At 44.2% G+C, this 15,526-nt stretch overlaps 1 protein-coding gene across 2 annotated transcripts in view; it reads right to left on the bottom strand.

Moving 5' to 3' along the window:
* DNAJC11 (DnaJ heat shock protein family (Hsp40) member C11) overlaps positions 1-15,526 on the bottom strand; it is a 176,808-nt gene that overhangs the window by 110,314 nt on the left and 50,968 nt on the right. For both annotated transcript variants that reach the window (XM_069742229.1, XM_069742230.1), the window contains exon 2: positions 10,146-10,275. In XM_069742229.1, coding sequence (XP_069598330.1) covers positions 10,146-10,275 — 130 coding nt within the window. The remainder of the gene's footprint in view (positions 1-10,145; positions 10,276-15,526) is intronic.

The following is a 15,526-nucleotide window of genomic DNA, read 5'->3' as shown; positions in this document are numbered from 1 at the left end:
AAACGCTAAGGGATCCTAACCCAAACGCTAAGGGATCCTAACCCTAACCCTAAGGGATCCTAACCCTAACACAAACCCAAACGCTAAGGGATCCTAACCCTAAGGGATCCTAACCCTAACCCAAATGCTAAGGGATCCTAACCCTAACACAAACCCAAACGCTAAGGGATCCTAACCCTAAGGGATCCTAACCCTAAGGGATCCTAACCCTAACCCAAACGCTAAGGGATCCTAACCCTAACCCTAAGGGATCCTAACCCTAACCCTAAGGGATCCTAACCCTAACACAAACCCAAACGCTAAGGGATCCTAACCCTAACACAAACCCAAACGCTAAGGGATCCTAACCCTAACGGATCCTAACCCTAACACAAACCCAAATGCTAAGGGATCCTAACCCTAACCCAAACGCTAAGGGATCCTAACCCTAACCCTAAGGGATCCTAACTCTAACACAAACCCAAACGCTAAGGCATCCTAACCCTAACCCAAACCCAAACGCTAAGGGATTCTAACCCTAAAGGATTCTAACCCTAACCCTAAGGGATCCTAACCCTAACACAAACCCAAACGCTAAGGGATCCTAACCCTAACCCTAAGGGATCATAACCCTAACCCTAAGGGTAATGTGCGGGGGACAGAGCCTCGAGTGGTAATGTGCGGGGGAAGAGCCTTGAGTGGTAATGTGCGGGGGCAGAGCCTCGTGTGGTAATGTGTGGGGACGGAGCCTCGTGTGGTAATGTGGGGGGCGGGATTATGTGTGGTAGTGTGGTAATGTGGTGGGGGGGCGGGATGTGGTAATATGGTGGGGGGGCGGGATTGTGTGGTAATATGGTGGGGGGTGGGATTATGTGTGGTGATGTGGTGGGGGGCGGGATTATGTGTGGTGATGTGGTGGGGGGCGTGATTATGTGTGGTGATGTGGTGGGAGGGCGTGATTATGTGTGGTGATGTGGTGGGAGGGTGGGATTGTGTGTGGTGGGGGGGCGTGATTATGTGTGGTAATGTGGTGGGGGTGGGATTGTGTGTGGTGATGTGGTGGGGGGTGGGATTATGTGTGGTGATGTGGTGGGAGGGCGTGATTATGTGTGGTGATGTGGTGGGGGGCGTGATTATGTGTGGTGATGTGGTGGGGGGCGTGATTATGTGTGGTGATGTGGTGGGAGGGCGTGATTATGTGTGGTGATGTGGTGGGAGGGTGAGATTGTGTGTGGTGGGGGGGCGTGATTATGTGTGGTAATGTGGTGGGGGTGGGATTGTGTGTGGTGATGTGGTGGGGGGTGGGATTATGTGTGGTGATGTGGTGGGGAGGCGGGATTATGTGTGGTGATGTGGTGGGGGCGGGATAATGTGTGGTGGTGGGGGGCGTGATTATGTGTGGTAATGTGGTGGGGGGCGGGATTATCTGTGGTAATGTGGTGGGGGCAGGATTGTGTGTGGTGGGCGAGCGGGATTGTGTGGTGGTGGTGGGGGGGCGGGATTGTGTGTGGTGATATGGTGCGGATTGTGTGTGGTAATGTGGTGGGGGGCGGGATTATGTGTTGGGATGCGGCGGGGTGCAGAGCTACTGTGCAGGGGGCAGGATTAGCGAGTAATCACGATGCCTCATATATAGATTAGGGTGGGGATTATGTCAGGAGAAGAGGTGTATAATTGGGTGTCAGCATAGAGATGGTGCTGGAACCCAACTCTACTGATGGTTTATCCCAGGGGTCCCCAACTCCAGGCCTCGATGGCCGCCAACAGTGCAGGTTTCCAGGATTTCTTTAGTATTGCATCGGTAGTAATGTGATCATCTGCACAGGTGATGATTCCAACCCCTGTGCAAAACTAAGGAAATTCTGAAAACCTGCACTGTTGGCGGCCCTCGAGACCTGGAGTTGGGGACCACTGGTTTATCCAATAGGGGCAGTGAATAGAGAAGAAGAGGAGTGGACCTAGGACTGAACCCCGAGGACAGTGACAGTACGGGGAAAAGGAGGGGAAGAAGAGCTGGCAAAAGATACCGTGAAAGAGCGGTCAGAGAGGTAGGAGGAGAACCAGGAGAGAACGGTGTCCTTGAGGCCGATGGAGTGGAGCATAGTGAGGAGGAGTTGGCGATCCACAGTGTCAGATGCTGCAGAGAGATCCAGGAATATCATCAGGGAGTAGTGACCATTAGATTTAGCTGTTAGATCATTAGAGACTTTAGTGAGGGCAGTTTCTGTAGAGTGTAAAGAGCAGAAACTGGATTGTAAAGGGTAAAGAAAAGGAAGTAATTGAAAGATAGCGGATCATAGAGAGTCCCATGCATTCCAGGAGTTTAGAAATGAAGGGAAGATTAGAGGCAGGTCTATAGTTAGCAGCACAGTTCTGGTGGAGGGAAGGGTTCTTTCTTTTTTTTTTTTTTTTTTTTTTTTTTTAAAGAAAAGGGTTTATGATGGCGTTTTTGAAGTAGAGGGGAAATATACCAGATGAAATAGAGGGGTTAAGTATTTTCGGTAGGTGGGCAGTGACAGCTGGGAAAAGTACCTTGAAGAGATGAGAGGGAATAGGGTCACTAGTGCAGGTAGTAGAGCGAGAAGCGAGGAGCCTGGTAACCGCTTTTGTGATCGGTTCAAAGACGGAAAGTCTAACCTTGATGAAGTGCAGGAGGGAAGGGAATCCGTATTATTTGGGAATTGTGGATCCTATTCACACAGGGTTGCAGCAACTTACAAACGAGCTAAAAAAGGTTGCAGGGAATCCATGATTTTTGCTGACCGCTACAGTACCCTATCTATCCCCTGCGGGTTTACTGCAACACATCTGTATCCGCGGAGTGGAGAGAGGGGTTGGTGTGGATTGGGAAGGAAAGAATTTTAAGGTGGGCAAGTCCTGTTGAATAGAATTAGCAAAGATCTGGGAATTGCTTCTGTAAAGGGTAGCAGCGTCTGAAATTGCCTTGTAAGCTTATCATCAGAATGCTGTTTATGGCAGTCTGTATTCTGTCCATGGAGCAGCATATACAGGATAAACAACCTGGTGGTGGAAAACCACATGGGATGATGGTGTAGGGATGGCAGTAGTCTAAACCCAGAAAGTTCTTTAATTGTTGGGACACTACAACTCCCAGCGTGGCAGCCTATATGTTGTCCATAGAAGAGCAGATACAGTCTGCCATAAAACAGGCGATAGGTTAAAAGTGATGGCATGGTGTGACACAATGTGCAACTCCCCAGGGTCGCGGTCTAAACCTTGGGGGTTCTCTGGTTGTTGGGAAACCAAAACTCAGAGCATGGCTGCCTCTGCCTGTATTCTGTCAATGAAGCAGCAGATACAGTCGGCCATAAAACAGCATGGCCGTTACACGAGGAATGATGGCACAGGCAGTGTGTGACTATCCAGGGCCGCGATCACAATACTGGGGGTCTCCGAACTTGTATATATGCCCCGACAGGCAGAGAGCGCCGCTCCCAGCAAAGGGAATCATCTCAATCATTCCACTATGTTTTCGAATTGCAAGTTCTAAAAATAAATAAATGCTTCATTAATAAAGTATTTTACATGAAACAAAAAAATGCAAGAGATAACACAATTGAAATAAAAAAATTCAAAAGAAGAAAGGAGGGGGGAAATCAAAGATAGCGGTGGTATAATCAGAGCGGCTGTTTAGATCAAAACCACTCTGCAAATTGATTTTTGTATGTCTGCCATGGATGGGTACATTACGCCGGATAAGAATGTATTGTCTTTACATTAATTTATCATCTGCCGCACTCTGAAGCTGTTGGGCTTACACATTAAAAACACATTTCAAGACACGATGGTAAAAAAAAAATAAAAAATACAGGACTCCTGACGCACTTTCACCGCTCTCAAACTTCAGGCTGTGGTACATGATGTTCGTAAGTTCCATCTCTGCCTAATTATGAGAGAATGACGTTGCGTTTTCTACATCACACCCTGCTTGTATATGGGCGATTAGCAAAAACAAAAATTGCAGAACAGAGAAAATTAAATCCAGGCGACCAGATCTCAAAACTGGGGGTGGCGAGTTAAAACTTAGCACCACAAGAGAAGTTACAATTTTCTGCAGTTCTACACAAAAGTTAGACAACTTCGTAAAAACTTTTTTCTGTTTTTTTTTTTTTTTTACTTTTTCCAAGTCCTTTCCTCCATACACAAGCAAAGCTGCGTACAAAAATCCTCTTGGTCACCTTTGGAAACAGACAAGGGCAAGACGCCAACAAACAAGAGGTTTAATAAATTCTCAACTTAGCCTTAGATGTGAATGGAGAAGAAAACGGTGCAGTCCGCGGTAAGGATGAGTGTGAATGGTGCAATGGAAGAGTGTGTGGTTATACTCCTCTTCTTCCATCAGCCCCCCATAGGTTTACAGCCAGGGATGCAGTGGTAATGCCAAGGTAGACGGCAATAGACCACCGAGGTCAGTGATTTGCTGACCAGATGTTATAGACAGGAAGCGCCGAGCAGGGAGAATCAGAGGAGTGACCATATTTTAAAGGCAACCTGTCAATGTTCTACACCTCCAAATCAGATATTTGACTGCGAAGCCCTTTAAAAGATAAGCAAGTTGATCCCAAAACAATGCTCCAGCAGCGAGAAATCGCATGTAAAAATTCTGTATATGAGTGTTTGGAAGTGCAGTGGGGTGTGACGATGCACTTCCAGCTCCTCAGCCTCACGCTGTATTCCCTGACTAGCGCCACTCTCCTCTGGTTGATTGACAGGTCGTTGGCCCTGATACACTGCAGGGAGTACAGTGTGAGGCTGAGGAGCTGGAAGTGCATCCTCACGCCCCAGTGCACTTACAGAGACCTATATACAGAACTTCAAAACATGGTTTCGTGCTGCTGGAGCATCGCTTTGATGTCATAAAGAGATTAACTTGATAATGTCTGCAAAGCGCTGTGGAATATGATCGCACTATATAAGTAAATTAAAACAAACTTGTTTATCTTTTGAAGCGCTACACGGATGTATAAATGGTTTGGGGATGTAGACGTTTCCCGTACAGTGGCATGTAAAAGTTTTCGGCAGCCCTGGTCAAAATTACGGTTATTGTGAACAGTTAAGAAGGGTGAAGATGAAGTTATCTTTAAAAGGGATTCCTTAGTAAGAAATGTAATTAAGAAATGGCAGTTAACAGGAATAGTGGAGGTCAAGATAAGGTCTGGAAGATCAAGACAAAATTTCAGCGAGAGCTGCTCGTAGGACTGCTAGAGAAGCAAATCAGAACCCCGGCTTGACTGTAAAAGATCTTTAGAATGATTCAGCAGACTCTGGAGTTGTGGTACATTGATCCTCTGTTAATGACACCTGCATAAATATGGCCTTCAAGGAAGAGTCACCAGAAGAAAACCTCTCCTGTGTCCTCACCATCAATTTCTGCATCATAATTATGCAAAAGAACATCTAAACAAGCCTGATGCATTTTGGAAACAAGTCCTGATGACTGATTAGGTTAAAATAGAACTCTTTGGCCACAATGATAAAGGTATGCATGGAGAAAAAAGCAAATTGTCTCTTCAGACGGGAAGAGGACTAGAACTCTAGTGCCTGCTATTGGGAGAAGCAATCCTAAAAATCATTATCGACTCTCTAACGAGCCTTGTCACATGACTTAGCATAAAAGCCAAAATCAAAATCTCAATTTGCAGAAACAGTGTTTAGAGGTACTGCCCCTGGTCAGTGCAAAGTGCGAGATCTGGCTTGGCTGTGTGAGCTTGCCACCCGGAGGAAGAACGGGTTCATTAGCTGGTAATATAATAGTAACATGTACAGCTGCTACTTTGGCTTTATATACGACTTCATAAGCCTAAAGGGATAATTCACTTCCATTGCAACATGTCTCCAAGCGAGAAAAATCATGTGATAACTGCAGCCGAGAAAGAGCTGCAATGCGAGCGGAGACATTTGGTTGCCACTTGTCCACTTGTGTGATTTTATTACAATGATTCATTTGTCAGGTTGTGAAAAAGATAAAAAATAAAAAGAATGATAACTTAGTATTCTATTTACTAATTCTTAATTAAAGGGATAGTGTCCATTTTAGGGTTGACAACTCTGCTGCCTACAATAACCCTTTATATTGACAATTCTTCACTGCTACCTGGACAAGTCTTTGCTTTCACCGCAGCCGCGGACCTTCGCACTTCCGGCTTTTGTTTTGGACAATGCTGAACAATCGGGCCTCAGTATATAATCTCCCACTGATAATTAAGATCTAGAACAAAACACTTTCCTGGCGACAACCTGCAGGAACCTGACAAAAAAAGCAAATACTATTGATCTGTACAGGAGGAACAAGAGTGGGGCTTCCAGTATCTGCTCTGCACAGAACCGCAGTCATCATCAGCGAATGTTCAATGGTTTGCACAGAATCTGGTGATATGAGGGGAGCAGATGTCACACTTTCTGCTTGTTGCATGTACCCAATATTTCCAATATTATCCCTGTGATAGGACTTTACCTAGAGCCGCCTAATGGTTTTCACTTCTTCCTGTATAACTTTCTTCACCTTACGTTATTCCCTTCAATAATTACCAAAACCCCAAATCCTCTTTAAAAAGACTGATTTTCATCAGTAAATACGTGAGAAACCCAAAAATCAATGGGTGTCTCACTTATAGTATAACATTTAGTTATTTATAATCATTCTGTTCTTGTAGTAATTGAAATCATGGTATATACCGTAAAAAAAAAAAAAAAAAAAAAAAAAAGGATGCCCTTTTAAAATGGCAAAACAGATAGTTTGAAACTTTTGGGAACTGAAATGAACCCATGGCTACGATCAGCTACGGAAGCTATGATCAGATGTGTAAATGGTCGTCCATGTGATATCTGTTAAATGTATTGATACTCAAGCCCAGATTTGTCAAGCTGACCGACCCTGCTCCCTCACCCTTCCTAGTGATGTCAGCACACGCTCATTAGATGCTTCAATACAAAATATAGGGTCAGAATCTGTTCATTGTGGCTAATATACATGTGCATTTCCTGAAACTACATGAACTTGGGGTCTAAAAAAAGCATAGTGTGAAAACTGCAAGATTACAAATTTTGTTTTTTAATAAAGATTAAAAATATAAACAAAAAAATTGCCAAAAAAACACAACATACATGTCGCACAAAAACCTGATTTAAACAATAGGTTAATCTAAGATGATAGTTTCTGTGTAAACAAAGTTGCCTTTGCTTTTCATTAATTTGCTTTAGAGTAGATTACAGCTCACTGCCTAGGTTACCAGCCACTCAAAATCTAGCAGTGGTGGCTGAATATGAGCAGTGCTTCCAAGCTCTTTCCAATAGAGCTTGGACACACTCCACTGCTAGCTGCCAATCCAGGTTAGATTCAGTGCATGTTACTGTCTGCAGCGCTGACTGCAAACAATAACAGACACAGAGTGCAACGTCGGAGACTTACAGTGGTTTGCAAAGGTATTCATCCCCTTGGCTTTACACCTATTTTGTTACATTACCACCTGTGTTTATGTATTTTTGTAACGTGATGTGTGTGTGATGCATCAGCACTAAATAGTCTAAAATGGTGAAGCAAAGTGAGAAAAATATAGGAATAAATTACATTTATGGGATCAAATAACTAAAAACTGTAATGTGCATATGCAATCACTCTTTTTTGCTATGAAGCCCCTAGAAATGTTTGGTGCAAGCAATTCCCTTCAAGCCTTTACTTACACACAAAAATTGTAAGGCTCGTTTAATGTTTGCCAAAAGACGTGAGGGAGACTCCCCAAATGTATGGAGGAAGGTGCAGTGGTGAGAAGAAATAAAAAATTGTACTTTTTGACCACCAAGGTAAATGCTTTGTCTGGTGCCAAACCAACAGCTCATCACCCCAAGAACATCATCCCCACAGTGAAACATGGTGGTGGCAGCATTATGCTGTGGGGATGTTTTTCAGCATCTGGGACAGGGAAAATGGGCCGAGTTGAAGGGAAGATGGATGGTGTGAAATAAAGGAACGTTCTTAAGCAAAACCTGTTTCAGTCTATCAGTGATTTGAGACTGGGACAGAGGTTCACCTTCCAACAAGACAATGACCTAAGGCATACTGCTAAAGTAGCACTGGAGTGGCTTAAGAGGAAACGTGTAAATGTTTTGAAGTGGCCCAATCAAAGTCAAGACCTTAATCAAATTGAGAATCTGTGGCCAGACTTGAAGATTGCTTTTCACCAGAGGAAACCATCTAACTTGAAGGAGCTGGAACAGTTTTGCCTTGAGGAGTGGGCAAAAATCCTAATGGCAAGATGTAGAAAGCTCACAGAGACTTATCTAAAAAGACTTACAGCTGTAATTGCAACAAAAAGAGGCTCTACAAAGTACTGACTTCAGAGGTGTGAATAGTTATGCACACTGAAGTTTTCAGTTATTTTGTCAAATTTGTTTGTGTCACAATTAACCCTGCTGTTCTGTTCGTTTCCACTATACACTTGTACTGCTTTGATCATTTTTGACCGGAACTTATTAAAATGCTGTTTTAGCTACTTAAATTTTTTTTTTGAATACCTGTTGCATTATTATACTGTATTTGAGCATGGTTGGTCATTATAAAAAAAAATACGTAAAAAACTCAATTTTTTTATTTTGTGTTTATAAAGGTTACAAGGGAATATTGAATTCTACACATAAATTACAAATTTGAGCTTAACTAACTAAAACAACTACTACTATAACAACTATAACTAACTATAACTAAAATTAACTATAGTATAAAATTTAACTGCGTGCAAACATTTTGGAAAAAAAAATCAGTTTTATTTTCTTTCAGAAAATCTTCACATAATTCTATTGTTTACATTCAGGACAACAATAATACACATGTCTGCCTAGTCCATTATCATGTCCGGCTTTCTATCTTCTTGATTGCTTATTGCATCATCATTGTGCATTGTGCTCATAAGTATCACTTGTTTATTTTTTTGGGAACATAAACCACGGTTGTGTCTTGAGTGAAATAAAACATGGAACTATGTACACCTCTTTTGCTGAGAATACCTTGTGGAAGCTCAGGCTTGTTTGCACAGAACTGTACTGAAAGCCAATATGGTTTGTTTGTTTTTTACACTTGTACTGTTCCTGGTCAAAAATAACTGAATAGCATTTTAGCTAATTTTATGGTTTGCATGTGTAAATCTGCACCTAAAGCAACTGTTTACTTTATAAACAATAGTAGATGCAATAAGTAGTCTCAAAAGAAATTATAACTCATTTGTTTTACTCAAAAAATGGCTGAAATTAGCTAAAATGCTATTCGGTCATTTTTGACCGGGAACAGTACCAGTGTAAAAAAAAAAAAGTGGCGCAAAAACTAAACCAAAAAAAAAAAAGGACCCTTAGAAAGAACCCCTCAAATTAGGAAAATAGAAGTAACCACAAGTTTCAGAACCGCATAATGAATTTTTTTTAAAAATATCAGTTCAAAAACGGTCATTTTTGACCGAACAGAACAGCAGGGTTAAAAGAAAACCAAATGTTCACAGTTGTAGGAATGTTCTTTACATGAACTGATGCAAACCCTAAAAAAACAGTGACATTCCAGGTTGTGAGGTAGCAAAACACAAAAAATGACAAGGGGGTTGAATACATTAGCAAGCCACTGTATAGGAAAAACTTTTCTGAAAGGGGACAACCTCTTTAAATGGCAGTGACCAATCTTAACATCACAGCATACAAAGTGAGCAGACAATTCTGAGCGTGGAAGATCTGTAATCGTGTATACAAAATATAAAGAAAGCAACACTAATGAATATGAAGACATGAGGCTAAAAGTTAAGACGACAAATCCCTATATGCGTTCCTTGTTTTGGAGACCTGACAAAAACCGATCGCCCGGGGTTAACGAATCCTAATTTGTTTGAATAACGATCTGTCTGCGGATTGGATTTATAACTCTGCGACTCAAACATTAGTGACCTGTCACCATTTAAAAAATAATTATTTCAATAATTAGTCACATCGCTAATTTCCAGCAGCAGACATCGATCGGAGAGACCTAGGTGAGACAAAGGTGCAAAATCAGCCGTCATCTTACAAAACCCTCAAAGGAACGTCTCTCCTGCCAGACACACAATTCAAGGGCTGGGAGAAAATTCAATATCTGCCACCATGGCAGTTTTAGCAAATCTTAAATATCCACTGACCTTCATAGGCATGGTGGACAAGGTTAAAGAGCTGCTCGGCTTGCTTTTTCAGTTCAGGGTCTCGGTGCTTGTCGGGGTGGTATAACATGCACAGTCTGCGGTACGATGCCTTCAACTCCTCCTGGGTAGCCTGAAAAAAAAAAATTAAAAAATTAAGAGGTAAGCAAATTAATGACATTGGTGACCTTAAAGAAACACTACAAAAAGAAATGAATGAAAAATAAAGAGGAGATAACCTTGACCCTGCTGTTTGTCAGTGTTTAGGATTTTCTGCAAGATCCCAAAACACAGTCTTGTAGAAAATCGGAATAAATTACCTGCAACAAGCTTTGATTGGCGATACTGCAAATCGAGCTAGTCATCGTTTATGATGAAAAAAAAAAAAAAAAAAAAAAAACATTTTTGAGTGATTTTTTTATTAGTTCACATGGGGAAATACTAGAGAGTGGGTTGGGCTCGGAGCTTAGCTTTTTTGTATCCTACTGAAAATAAGGCAGAGGGGAGAGGCTCCTGCTGCAGACCATTTTCTTAAAACCAGACAGAATAGAAAGGAGGTAAAAAGACACAGCTGAGCTTCTGGGCCACATGCTGAAGAAGACTTGTTTATACGTTTAAAATTTTTTACTATGAAAGGGAACGGAGAAAAGGAAAGGTATCAGGGCAATGCAAGATTGTAAGGAAGCTAAACTTCTAAGCACAGCCATATATGTAAGGTTTTTGGAAGAAAAAAAAAAAATACAACAGTCGACCACCAACCCATTCTGTTGAGGTCCTACTTTTTGGAGATAAGGGCCACGTACAGTATTTTCAAACACAAATCAACTTAGTCCACTAGATTTCAATTTTTATATAGAGAAGTAGCAAAAAAAACCAAAAAACTTTCCAAACAGATCTATCTAGGACACAAAGCCAAGGTCACCCGGGACTGATGTGATCCCACGGCTTTACCAAGCAGGCCGCCCTATCACCGTCTAACCAACCGAGAGCCTGGAGCTAATGACACCACAATCACTTCTGAGGCCAAATGCTTCACATTCATAAAAAAAAGGTTGCCAGTAATTGGTTGCACATATTTTACTCTTTTACATTTTTCTTGTAACAATAAAAAAGTGGAGAAGTATGGTAAAAACAGCATCAAGTGAATAAACCTTTATACACAGTCATTAAATTACGGCAAGGTCACTTTGCGCATTGTGTGCCCACAGCCATCAGCAGTTCATTGTCTTTCATTCACACCCAGTTCCTCCACGTTCCGATATGAACACTGTGCCCATAATGCGGCCATTCTATAATATGTCAGCTCCTGGAACGATGCCTACGGTTCACTTGTCAGATCCCAATCTGTGCACAGAGTGAAGGTTGAACCAAAGATTTCTCAGATCCATTCAATTTCTATGGTTAATTGCTTCTATTGGTTCTATTATAATTGCCAGACCTGAAATAACAAGCACTTTTCACCTATTGTGTCCCCCCATTTCCTTGTAGATTGTAAGCTTGCGAGCAGGGACCTCACTCCTAAGGTCACTGTTTAAATTGTCTTAACTCGTACCAAATTTATTGTCTGTACATGTCCCCGCTTAATTGTAAAGTGCTGCGGAATATGTTGGCGCTATATAAATAAAAATTATTATTATTATCATTTATTATGGTTTTCTATGCTTTTTAGCGTATTAGTATTCAATAATAAAAAAAGAGCAAAGAATTGCTTACAAAAGGTCACTTTTTCTAGGGGGTGGGGGGTGCAATCGAAGGTTGCAGGATCAAGGATCCCTTCTACTACTAAAGAGCCTCACCAAGCAAGCTCTTTATGGACACCGACAGACCTCACCAAGCAAGCTCTCTATAGACACCGACAGACCTCACCAACCAAGCTCTCTATAGACACCGACAGACCTCACCAAGTCCTCTATGGACACCGACAGGCCTCACCAAGCAAGCTCACTATAGACACCGACAGGCCTCACCAAGTCCTCTATGGACACCGACAGGCCTCACCAAGCAAGCTCTCTATAGACACCGACAGGCCTCACCAAGTCCTCTATGGACACCGACAGGCCTCACCAAGCAAGCTCTTTATGGACACCGACAAACCTCACCAAGCAAGCTCTCTATAGACACCGACAGACCTCACCAAGTCCTCTATGGACACCGACAGACCTCACCAAGCAAGCTCTCTATAGACACCGACAGGCCTCACCAAGTCCTCTATGGACACCGACAGGCCTCACCAAGCAAGCTCTCTATAGACACCGACAGGCCTCACCAAGCAAGCTCTCTATGGACACCGACAGGCCTCACCAAGCAAGCTCTCTATGGACACCGACAGGCCTCACCAAGCAAGCTCTCTATGGACACCGACAGGCCTCACCAAGCAAGCTCTCTATGGACACCGACAGGCCTCACCAAGCAAGCTATCTATGGACACAGACAGGCCTCACCAAGCAAGCTATCTATGGACACCGACAGGCCTCACCAAGCAAGCTATCTATGGACACCAACAGGCCTCACCAAGCAAGCTCTCTATGGACACAGACAGGCCTCACCAAGCAAGCTATCTATGGACACCGGCAGTTTAAGTCTCAATGAAGAACAAGTTTCAGGGGGACACTTATTTTCAATGCAAAGCAACAAGTAAAAAATTTGCAAAATAGCTCACAACAGCCAAGCCAGAAATCCATCTGTTGAAAGCACTGTTTGGGGTTTTTTGCTTTCCATCATTGCAGAGCAGGGTGACTGTGATGCCTTACACTCAGCTCTGGTGATATTACTGGTAAGAAAGCAGTGTCTTGTGTTCTCTCTTAGCAACCTTGACCATCTATAATATAACGCTGGGAGCGTCACTCTGTCCGAATCCTTTATAGACTGCGCAAGCGCCGGCGCAGTCTGGGCCTCACAGAGTGACGCTCCCGGGAGATCGCGGTATGCGTTCACACTGAACGCACACCGCGATCTCCAACAGAGAAGCAGGGACCGCCAGGAGGGTGAGTATCGCCTATATTCACCTGTCCTCCGTTCCACCGCTGAGCGCCGCCATCTTCCCGGTCCTCGGCCTGTGACCTTCAGTTCAGAGGGCGCGATGACGCGCTTAATGCGCGCCGGCGCCGCCCTCTGACTGACCAGTCACAGCCAGAGGAGCCGGAAGATGGCGGCGCCCAGCGGTGGAACGGAGGACAGGTGAATATAGTAAGTGCTGGGGGGCCTGAGCTGGCGGCGATACCGGCACCTGACCCCCACAGCGCGCCGGTGTCCCCGCCTGCTCAGGCCCCCCAGCACTCGGCACCGAGCGGGTCAGAGGCACCGGGGCCGAGCGGGTCAGAGGCAGTATGGGGACGCAGGATGGAGCAGCACATGACAGGATGGGGACGCAGGATGGGTGCAGCGCATGACAGGATGGGGACGCAGGATGGGAGCAGCACATGACAGGATGGGGACGCAGGATGGAGCAGCACATGACAGGATGGGGACGCAGGATGGAGCAGCACATGACAGGATGGGGACGCAGGATGGGAGCAGCACATGACAGGATGGGGACGCAGGATGGGAGCAGCGCATGACAGGATGGGGACGCAGGATGGGAGCAGCACATGACAGGATGGAGACGCAGGATGGGAGCAGCGCATGACAGGATGGGGACGCAGGATGGGTGCAGCGCATGACAGGATGGGGACGCAGGATGGGAGCAGCGCATGACAGGATGGGGATGCAGGATGGGTGCAGCACATAACAGGATGGGGACGCAGGATGGGAGCAGCACATGACAGGATGGGGACGCAGGATGGAGCAGCACATGACAGGATGGGGACGCAGGATGGAGCAGCACATGACAGGATGGGGACGCAGGATGGGAGCAGCGCATGACAGGATGGGGATGCAGGATGGGAGCAGCGCATGACAGGATGGGGACGCAGGATGGGAGCAGCGCATGACAGGATGGGGACGCAGGATGGGAGCAGCGCATGACAGGATGGGGACGCAGGATGGGAGCAGCGCATGACAGGATGGGGACGCAGGATGGGAGCAGCACATGACAGGATGGGGACGCAGGATGGAGCAGCACATACCAGGATGGAGACCATATACCAATATAAATGCTCGCCACCCGGGCGTAGAACGGGTTCAATAGCTAGTCTTTTATATAACAGTGGATACATCCTTCTGTCCGAAGCCAGGAAGGGTGGCTCCAGAGTCAGCGCATGCGCATACTACACTACGGCACCATTTTAATCAAGAAGCTGTGTATGCGAATTCACAGACACTGTCTTCAACAAAATGGTGCCGCATATCGCAATACACGCACATGTTGACTTAGGCACCATTTTATTGAAGAACTCCACTACGACGTTAACATAGATTGCACTGGAGTCAGCACATGGGCATATCGCAATCTCTAGCGCCATTTTATTGAAGACAGTGTATAGATGTACCAATAAAAATTCTCGCCACCCGGGCGTAGAACGGGTTCAATAGCTAGTCACAGTATAAGGGTAAAGGAACAACAGCAGGACGGAACCGTCACATCTATATTCAGTGTTTCGGCGGTAATCATACCCACTGGTCTGGTACAATCACAAGTCAAGCAATGGGACATCAATCATGGAACAATGGGTGTGAATACAGCCGAGTTAGTGAGTATATACGTATTTTTTCAGTGCTCTTGCTCCACCCAGATGACTGAATGAAAAGCGCAGCACATGGCAGTGATGCTTCATAGGAACATACCCTTGGGACTTAAAAATACCAAACCCAGTAGACCGGTAGAACTGCTATTGGGTTATCGTTACCCTCATAATCTTTTAACGATTTTACTTTCCAAGCCGCACAGAAGATACGCGGATCCTGGCTTCAGATAAATATTCTCGTGATGAGTTCCCTTTAATACGGGAGGATTGGAGGCAGTGATATACAATATATTAGCTGCATCTCCAGCACATGAGGGAAATGAAGATTTGATAGGTGACTTATGTTTATTGCAAACAAAAACTAACAATAGGGAAACAGATCCTGATTCATGACCTGCCAGCGCCAGAAACGAGAATGTGCTCAGGACTATAAAACTTCCACTCAAGTGGATTACAAACTATTATCTATGCAACAATTACTGAACAGGAAGAACGAATACATAGATTACAGATGAACAGGACCAACATCTTAAAGTGAAATCCAAGGTAAAAACGAGAAAATTCCTTCATCAGCCCGAAATCTCATCGGTACGTCCGGAATTGATCAAGGGAAAAAACCCAGACAAAAAAAAAAACAAAGAAAAAGAAGTAATGATCCAGAATGTATCTGGGTTTTTAGGGGTGTAAATACAAGTAACATATCGTAATTTAGTTAAACAACAGAGAGCACCAGCAGTATAAATTGCCAATAAAACTTGTGTG

Source organism: Ranitomeya imitator, chromosome 10 (assembly GCF_032444005.1).
Source record: "Ranitomeya imitator isolate aRanImi1 chromosome 10, aRanImi1.pri, whole genome shotgun sequence".
Lineage (NCBI taxonomy): Eukaryota > Metazoa > Chordata > Amphibia > Anura > Dendrobatidae > Ranitomeya > Ranitomeya imitator.
The sequence above is the reverse complement of the archived record's forward strand: the minus strand, read 5'-3'. Positions and strand labels throughout refer to the sequence as shown.